Source organism: Rhamphochromis longiceps, linkage group LG19 (assembly GCF_057381845.1).
Source record: "Rhamphochromis longiceps isolate RC_006_pf linkage group LG19, R_longiceps_female_GT1.1, whole genome shotgun sequence".
NCBI lineage: Eukaryota > Metazoa > Chordata > Actinopteri > Cichliformes > Cichlidae > Rhamphochromis > Rhamphochromis longiceps.
The window spans coordinates 3130525-3140079 of NC_140575.1; the positions used below are offsets into that span (position 1 = coordinate 3130525).

General features: G+C 40.0%; 1 protein-coding gene and 1 long non-coding RNA gene across 4 annotated transcripts in view; one reads left to right on the plus strand and one right to left on the minus strand.

Annotated features, from left to right (window-relative positions):
• The window catches only part of LOC146646011 (uncharacterized), a 238836-nt gene that overhangs the window by 203425 nt on the left and 25856 nt on the right, over positions 1-9555 (minus strand). The window lies entirely within an intron of this gene.
• Positions 763-7018, plus strand: LOC146646022 (glucosamine-6-phosphate deaminase 2). 3 transcript variants are annotated; one of them, XM_085392440.1, is made up of 7 exons: positions 763-916; positions 1270-1408; positions 1503-1604; positions 3218-3400; positions 4940-5124; positions 5795-5969; positions 6471-7018. In XM_085392440.1, exons 2-7 carry the CDS (start codon positions 1285-1287, stop codon positions 6527-6529), a joined length of 828 nt encoding a protein of 275 aa, XP_085248566.1. In that variant the 5' UTR covers positions 763-916; positions 1270-1284; the 3' UTR covers positions 6530-7018. The 3 variants fall into 3 exon arrangements, with proteins under 3 accessions (XP_085248566.1, XP_085248567.1, XP_085248565.1); XM_085392439.1 differs by having other exon boundaries at positions 860-1408; XM_085392441.1 differs by lacking the exon at positions 1503-1604 and having other exon boundaries at positions 855-1408.

Here is a 9555-nt window from a genome sequence, read left to right on the forward strand (position 1 = left end):
GGCCCGCGGGCCAGAGTTTGACACCTATGAATTAGTGGAACCACAAGTTGTCTTTTCTTCTCATTGTTTCTGTTGAGTGTAGTAGTTTCCACATTCAATGTCTCCTATGTTTGATGCTGGGAGAGGGAACAAACCCTCTGGGTTGGGGGTTGTGTAAGTCCAAGCAGGTCTTAAAATCTGCCAAATGGCAGATTGTGAAAGTTGTTCTTATTCTTTCTATGGAGAATTATTTCTTAGCTTTATTGTAATCAATAAAGATATAGTAAAAGAATTCTTGAAAACAAACTTTCTTACTGGAAAGCCTAATGAGTACTTCCAGGTGATGTTAAAGAATTACCTCGAGCTAACATAATGGTCACACAACAGTGAAAAAACTCCAACCACGTGGGGCCCGTGTAAATGTGGAGGATTGCATCAGAACAGTTATTAGTGTCAGATTTTTGGCAAATGAAAACTTCAGATCATCAACAATAAATGGTTAATGGCTTGTATTTGTATAATGCTTTACTCAGTCCCTAAGGACCCCAAAGCGCTTTACACTACATCCAGTCATCCACACACTGGTGATGGCAGCTACACTGTAGCCACAGCTGCCCTGGGGCGCACTGACAACGTGATGTTGGATTTTTGAGGCGCAGGTAAACACGGACTGTCACCAGTGCTGTTGACCAGCAGGGTAGGAGATCCACTGAGGCAACGCCCGAGAAGTCAAAGGAAGAAGATGGTGTTGAGAAAAGACTGCCAGCATTATTCAGTGTAAGAAGAATATTCAAGTTTGTAACACTGCTGCTAGTGTTTCGATGTAACATGTTTTGGTCCACGCGGACTTCCATATGTTCCACACGTATCAGCTGACGGGCAGATGATCACGTGACGATCACCTGCTTCCTGGTCTGACAAGCGACAGATTTTGCAGGTAACCTGTGTTATCGCTCTAATGTTAGACGCGTGTTAGCTGCGGATTTGTAATTCCCGATCCTGTGCGGAACATTTCCGAGACTGTGCAGTATTACGTGTACACACCACTACACGTGAAATATTCCGCTCCGGTCGACTTGCTTCACTTGTTAGCATTAGCAAGTACTTCCGATCATTTACTAAAGTATAGTTTTGGACACTAATGACTGTTTGTCATTGGCCCTTTCTGCATAGGAATACAGACAGATTGTTCAGATACAAATGTTTATCGGAGGAGGCATTTGAAATAAGCTAAGCGCACACTTAGTAGTTTTTACTTTTCCAACTTGTATTTTTCTCACACACACTCAGTGAGAGCTTACTACTATGAGGCTGGTCATTCTCGACGACTATGATCTGGCCAGTGAGTGGGCAGCAAAATACATCCGCAACAGAATAGTCCAGTTTAAGCCTTCTGCTGACAGGTTCTTTACTCTGGGCTTGCCAACAGGTGAGTAACAACAATACCCATGTTGCGAAAAATGAGTCCTGCAATGTGAAGTCAGTGTTTCCCCTCTAAGTAGGATTTGTCTCATTTCTCACAGGTAGCACTCCTTATGGCTGTTACCAGAAGTTAATTGAATACTACAGACATGGTGATATTTCATTCAAATATGTGAAAACGTTTAACATGGATGAATATGTCGGTGAGTTAAAGGATAACTGACTCAGCTTTTTCCTCAGTATTAGTTGTGCAACTCTAAGTGGGCTCTTTGGAGAAAGTGTTTTTGAGGTGGGGCCGTGTACTGGGAGACAAAACCAGAAGGAGAAAGTGTTTTTGAGGTGGGGCCGTGTACTGGGAGACAAAACCAGAATTTCAGCAGTGTAAACTAGCAGCTTTGCAGCTGGCTCAAGTCTGGTGACAGTGTGTTAACTGTGACTAATGAGCTGCATTAAAGTTGATATGTCACAGTTGACAACAGAAACAAAAATGTTACAGCCAGTTTTAAAACGGGCCCACAGACGTTTATCATCTTATCAGTAGTGTTACAGCATCACAGGCTCAAATCAGAACCACTTGATTCTCTGTTGTAACCCTCAAACACTTACCTAAAAGCAGATAACGCATAAAAGGAAATGGCATCAAAAGAGTTTGTTGCTCTATAAAAAGCTCCCCATAAAGCTTGGATATCATATTTTTCATCACTGATTGGAGAAAATAGACAAACCGTGGGTTTGTCTTCAGCTCTGTATGCAGGCTGATAACGAGTCGGTGCTCTGCTGAGCCAAACATTCCTTTAACCTTAACTTGAAATGACCTTCTTGAAATTCCTCATAAATAAAATTTTAACCATTTGGGGAAAATATTCATAATTGATACTTGCCTATTGATATTTATTTAGACTCTTTCTCTCTGATCACATCCTCCACTGTGTCTATTAGACCCCATTCCTACAATGCTGCTTAATGCCGCTTGCATGCGCAGCACCTATGCCGGGGCCTCGTCTCGGTAGGACGTGCCCGGCCAGAACAACTTATCCAGGAGGCGCCAGCCTTAGCTGTCTCCTTTCGATGTCGTGTAGCGGCTCTACTCTGAACCCCTCCTGAAGGACTGAATTTACCCTGTTGCTAAGGGGAGCCCATCCACCTTTCAGAGAAAGTTAGTTTCCTCTGCTTGTATCTGCGATTTCATTCTAATAGTGTTAACAGAAAGATGAGGCACAGATGAACAGATTTATGCAGCCGTCTCGCACCAGATGGCAGGAGACACAATAATTTAGTGGCGTTGGGCATCAATTAAAATGTTAACAAATCTCCATATTAGCTTATCTTAATTGGATCCCTGTTAAATCCAGAATTTAATTTAAAATCCTTCCCCTTGCATACAAAGTCCCATTTTTTTATGTTAAGGACCTCATAGTACCGCATCACCCCAACAGAGCACTTTGATCTTAGGCTGCTTAAATAACCTCATGATCAGGTTATGTGTTCAGCTTAGGTGTCAGTGGTGACTTAGCCAAGTAAAAAGAGACAGTTTCATGACACAGAAACATGTGACCTCGAGCTCAGAACTGCTCACTAAACCATTTATTTCTCATTGTAGTCCACCATCAGGCTTAACAGGACTAAAATACTCAGTAGCTTTGGGCTAGCAGTAACAGAATGTACTAACATTAGTAAGTTGTATGAAGAGATTTTCATCAAACTGAGTGATCAAGAGTGATACTCTACACGATTAGTTACTTTGAGCTATTTATTTCTTTTTCATTCGGCTTTTCTTACTAATTTCACTCTCAGTAAACACGTTTTTGCTGTTCAGGTCTACCTCGTGCTCATCCCGAGAGTTACCACTCCTACATGTGGAACAATTTCTTCAAGCACATTGACATTGATCCAGCCAACGCTCACATTCTTGATGGAAATGCACAGAACTTGGAGGAGGAGTGTCAGGCTTATGAGCAGAAGATCGCTGAAGCTGGAGGAATCGAGTTGTTTGTTGGAGGTCAGACGTGTGGCTTTTGATATAGATTGCACAGCAGTGCTGCGTGGTATGCAAACTATTTGTGAAAGTGTTGTGACTGCAGATTGTGGCTGTTTCACTACATTATTATTATTATTGTTGTTTCTATCTCTGCACAAGTGGAGTGGCGTTTTTCTGTTGGGATATTATTAATATAAGTAATACACCAATGGTATACAAAGAAATAAAAGATAAACCCAACAGCTAAAACAATAAAAAATCTATTCTTGGCTTCCTTTTTCTTCGATTTGGAGTTCTAAGCTTTGGCATGACTTAACCTTTGATTAGAAGGAAAACCTGCTAGCTTAGAGTAAACTGTACCTTTGCCACATCTCGTTCGCTGTTATTGTGCAAAGTTGCCTGAACTCAAGGCAGTTGTTCTTTTCTGTGCTTGAGTCGATCACAGACAGCTCCTCATTTGAACTGTTTTTTCGTTTCTTCATCATCCATCAATATTTACTCTTCTTGAATGTAGCAATGTTTATGCTAACGTGCTAGATAGCATTACTTGTGTGCTCAGTGGCCAGATAATTTAATATATGGTCACTGGGCACACCGGCTGTGGCAAACTCCTGTGAATAAGCGAGCAGCCAAAAATAGCTTTATTGTTACAAATTGTTTGGTTTACAAATTCTGTGTTCCATGTTGTTTGCTCTGTTGTTAAATTTGCATTATGTAAGTAAGTAAGGTTTATTTATTAAGTGCTGTATGGCTGAAGCAGTTCATGATATGTGGAGTCATGTGACCGTGGAGGGCTCTGAAAGGATCACTGAAGTCCGCATGTGTCACATGAAGCCTCGCAGCAGCATTGTGAACCATCTATAGGCAATCCAAAGATGATTTGCTCAGGCAGAGGAATAACAAATGACAGTGATCAGGGCGAGATGAAAGCATGCGTAATCATTTCCATTTGACTTTGAGACACAACATATTCACGACGGATGCAGCCATCCCGCCCCCAGACAGGGTTTAGGAAAGTGGGGTGGAAGAAGACCCACCTGCTCTCCTCCCTGCTTGTCTGTTATAAAGTGGCCTGTTGGTTGCATGTGTTGGTTTGCCTTAGTGTATGAGGTGTTAAGAGTGTGATTGAGGGGATAGATGCAACACAAGCACGAGCACTCGATGCGCCTCTTAAAGCCCTCGAGATCTGAGGTCCACATAAATGCACTGTACTTTTTAAAAAGAGGGTCAATAACAGTCTGATTAAAATGCGTAGGGACACAGCCAGGCGTCAGAGAATGAGTAATTCTCTTATGAACTCAGGGTCAGATGGCGTAAGAGCTTTTTGAACAGTAAGGTTGGCTGATTGTGGCAAATAAAAGGTTTGAATTCCCTCGGCCGCTGTAGATGAAATTAGAAAAATATGTAGCCCTCGCATCTTTGTCTGTGTTGTTAAAGGAGTGAAGTAGTTAGAAAACTATGTGCAAAATTTCACCGTTGCAGCACCTACTACTATGTCATAGGGATCAATTCATTTCATTTTATGCTCTTTACCACATGCTGTTGAATTTTGTTCTGTAGGTATTGGTCCTGATGGTCACATAGCATTCAACGAGCCTGGCTCCAGCCTGGTTTCCAGAACGAGAGTGAAAACCCTCGCAAAGGACACCATTGTGGCAAATGCTCGTTTCTTTGGCAATGACCTCTCCAAGGTTCCCACAATGGCTCTGACTGTTGGTGTAGGAACTGTCATGGATGCCAAGGAGGTCAGATTAAAGGGCACTTATTTCAGTCCTTTTTTTGTCCTGTTTACACACTTTACATGCAAAATATTTGCACAAATTTTACCTCTTGTGTGTGTAAAGGCCTTAAGAAAAGCCAGCACGCAGAATTTTGACAGCGAATATTTTACCAGCTGATGTTTATTGAGACTGTTTCTCTTCTGTAAGGGCTACTCCGTCTCAAGTTGCAGACATTTTCTACTCGGCCGTCTCCAGTTTGTACAAAAATGTTATCGTGCAAAAAATTTGAATATAAATAATAAGTGCTGTGAAACTTTAGCTTCATATATCAAATACTTGTCAAGATGTACTTTTTGAAAAATGCTCCACTGACCTTCTTTCCAACCCTTTTAAACTGCAAAAGTTTGAACATTACTATCTCCAAACTTCCAACAAACCACTACAAACTGACGTTTTCACTAGTCTCTCTCACCATTAAAGACGAATCAGGATCTAATTTGGGATAGGTGCATTAAAAACAGTGTCTATTGTATTTCATTTATATATGAAAAAAGTCCAGCACTCCTGTCACGTACTCGATCACACACGAATAACAATTACAATATAAAGTTGCTTGAATAACCATGGTTGTGGCTGCTGCTAAATATAGTCATTTCAGTACAATAAAACTTTAACACACTTTTCCTCTGCTCAGGTGATGATTCTTATCACGGGAGCACACAAAGCTTTTGCTCTCTACAAAGCCATAGAGGAGGGAGTTAACCACATGTGGACAGTATCAGCGTTCCAGCAGCACCCACGCACCATTTTTGTCTGTGATGAGGATGCCACCTTGGAACTCAGAGTCAAAACTGTCAAATACTTCAAAGGTACCAGTCACTCCTGTTGTGTGTGCCTGTTTCTAATACCTGCTTATTTTTAACTAAAAAGCTACAGTGCAGGTAACTGATTAGAAAAATGCTAACTGACTTAAATGTGTACCGTAAGTACAGGTATGTGAACCAAAAGGACTAAAATGTCATCCTTAAAGCGATCAAACAATTTAGCTTTAGCTAACAAATGATAAATGGGCTGGTTCTTATGTTTCTCTACCTGACTGCTTTATACAACTTTCCTCATGCAACATATTTAAATATGTTGAAAAATGCAAAAGCTTGTAGAATAAAATCAACAATGTGTGGAAAACCTTAACTAGTACATTTTTTTTAACACACTTGTGTTTAAATTTAGCTACACAAATAGACCGAGAGCTGCAAACTTACATATTTACTTATATATGCTTAGCATTAGATTAGCATTAGCTTAGATATTTGACAGGCATTGAGTCCACATCCCAGCAGTTTGTTTTACTCTTTTCATTTTTGTTGTAGGTTTAATGCATGTCCATAATAAACTGGTGGACCCAGTGCTCAGCATAAAAGACCAGTAAAGGAGCCAGTGAATAAGGAAGACAACTGAAGGTTGTGACCAATGATTTCTGGATTCAACATCTGTTCCACGTCTGAAGAGCTGGTGTTTGAGTCCTTAACTGTGCATGTTGCTTATTCAGAAACTTACTTTGAATGTTATTCTTTTCAGACTGTTACTGATTATTAGTGAAAGGTCACTGTTCATTTATGTTGCGATGTAGTTATAACACAAGTTTACCTATCCGAGGTGTTTTGTTTAATCTTTAACTAATTAAAACTAGTTAATGTTTAACTCGTTTTTTCAGGATTACTTTTTTCTATAAAGTAATGACCATAAACAAAACGCCCAAATTTGTTTGGTGGTTGAAGCGAACCTAGACTCTTTGTCCATATTCATTCCCAAAGTAGAAGGCAACAATGTGCGGACAACAGTTCAACAAAAGAAGCAAATGTGATGTGTATGTTGGTCAAATCTTGTCAACCAAATAAACACTGTACATGTAGATATATTTTAGGGTCCTCGTCAATTAATTAAAGAGAGCCTGTTACTGTCCAACAATAATTATCGGTCGGTGGATTTGAGTGTCTCACATGTGGATACTGTGAGTGGTTTTGAGGTGATGTTCCCAGTGTTTGAAGACTCTGTTAGAAAACCTTCTGTTGGGATGATTTTCTTTCACACTGCCAAAGAACAAAAATTAGTGTCAAAGTGAAAAACTCCACCCAGTTTTCTTTTACAAGGGGTTCATAACATGTGTCCCAGACATGTAAGGTGTTGGTTTCATACACTTACTGGACGAGTGTGTATTCCTATGTAATTAATTAATGCTGTTACACCTGAGTGTACTGAAATGCAGTGTGACTGCAGCATAAATTAAATTTGTCCTAACTTTACTTGAAACACATTCTTGTATATGTGCTTCACAATAACGGCTGCTTGACTTTTTGCTTCATGGTAAAATGGCCTGCATTTGTATAGCGCTTTTCTAGTCCCTAAGGACCCCAAAGCGCTTTACACTACATTCAGTCATTCATGGATCCGTCTCACTTGGATGTGGCCTTAGAAGGCAAGGGCCTGTTTCGTAGGTGGCCTATTGCCTAATCTGATTACGCCTCATAGCAGGATTTTACAAATGTCCAAAGCCTTGGGTTGGGCTCATACATCAGTTTTGATTTGGTGGGGATAATTAACAAAAGTGACAAAACATATTTTTATCACAGCCCTGATCACTTGACCATATATTGATACATACAAAACTACACATTTATACCTGAACATTGATATCACCATATGGGAAGACAGAATCACAATATAATGTCGGCATATATGTCATGATCTTGGTCTAAGTGGTCTTGTGTACCCCTACCACACGATGTTCACAGTGATTCTACAGTTGTTTACCAGCAGAATAGTGTAATGTAACAAGATGATTGAACTGAATCTATGTTTTTTAAGTAAATTTGAAGACTATTTTTTAAAAAAATGTATTTATTACACCCAAGGTTTTATCATTGATATTGGTTCTGTCTGTTGGACTTTGGGGGAAACATACACAAAATGAAACGATATGATATGATACACTGCTGCTCTGTCCCATATAGCCAGTGGTGTCAACCAAAGGGAGAGGAATTTATTGCCTTTGGGAGAGCAAAGAAGAGGATCCCAGACTTATATCTGTAGCTGCCTTTGTTGATTTACATAATTTGTTTAAAGAGCAAACCAGCAAATGACCCAAAAAATGGTGTTAATGGGTCAAAAACACTTGGCCTAGGTGTTGCCAGTGTCAAATCAAATCAAATCACTTTTATTGTCACATCACATGTGCAGGTACATTGGTACAGCACATGTGAGTGAAATTCTTGTGTGCGAGCTTCACAAGCAACAGAGTTGTGCAAAATACAATAATGTAAACAAGCAAAATACAAGAATGGCTACATCTGAAACTAATAAATATATGTACAATATATAACAGTATATGCATTTCTGGATGTGTATACTAAATATTTTCCTACGTGTGTGTGTGTGTGTGTGTACACATTTTTACAAATTAAATAGTAAAAAATAATAATAATAATAATAATAATAATAAAATATATAAAATATACAGAGTTGAATATGTGCAAAACAAGTGGCATTTATATACAGTGTGGAGTGCATAATGTTGAAGTTCCAGTAGTGAAGCTGAGGTGTCTATGACGTGTTCAGCAGTCTGATGGCCTGATGGAAGAAGCTGTCTCTCAGTCTGCTGGTACGGGACCGGATGCTGCAGAACCTCCTTCCTGATGGAAGTAGTCTGAACAGTTTATGGCTGGGGTGACTGGAGTCCTTGATGATCCTCCCCGCTTTCCTCAGGCAGCGCTTCCTGTAGATGTCTTGGAGGGAGGGAAGCTCATCTCCAATTATCCGTTCAGAGCACCGCACTACTCTCTGGAGAGCTTTGCAGTTGTAGGCGGTGCTGTTGCCATACCAGGTGGTGATGCATCCAGTGAGGATGCTCTCAATGGCACAGTGATAGAAGGTCCTGAGGATGCGGGGGCTCATGCCGAATCTTTTCAGTCTCCTGAGAAAGAAGAGGCGCTGCTGCACCTTCTTCACTGTTTTGTTTGTGTTGCCCTAACTATAAGCTAAAACTATAAGTTTTAAACCTAATCTTAAAAGTAAACAGGGTGTCTCTTCCTCTGAATCCAACTGGTTCCCATTACAACTTTTAAATATGCTAGCAACCACAAGTAAGAGGCCAACAAGTGCTCAGCATCTCTGGGAACTCCTTCAAGACTGTTGGAAAACCATTTCAGGTGACGAAATCCTGAAGCTCATCAAGAGAATGCCAAGAGTGTGCAAAGCAGAATCAAAGCAAAATAATCTAAAATATGAAGCATGTTTTGAGTTATTTCACACTCTTTTGTTTACTGCATAATTCCCCATGGGTTCATTCATAGTTTGATGCCTTCAATGTAATTATTCATGAAAATACAGAAAACCCATTAAATGAGAAGGTGTGTCCAAACTTCTGACTGGTAGTAGAATAGAATAAACCTTTATTTT

What these genes read in the sequence shown, in the direction of transcription:
- LOC146646022 (XM_085392440.1), top strand. Translation starts at nt 1,285, where the DNA reads ATGAGGCTGGTCATTCTCGACGACTATGATCTGGCCAGTGAGTGGGCA. An exon ending in CTGTCATGGATGCCAAGGAG is followed by an intron (nt 5,125 to 5,794) that starts GTCAGATTAAAG and finishes TCCTCTGCTCAG; the next exon opens with GTGATGATTCTTATCACGGG. An exon ending in AACTGTCAAATACTTCAAAG is followed by an intron (nt 5,970 to 6,470) that starts GTACCAGTCACT and finishes TTTTTGTTGTAG; the next exon opens with GTTTAATGCATGTCCATAAT.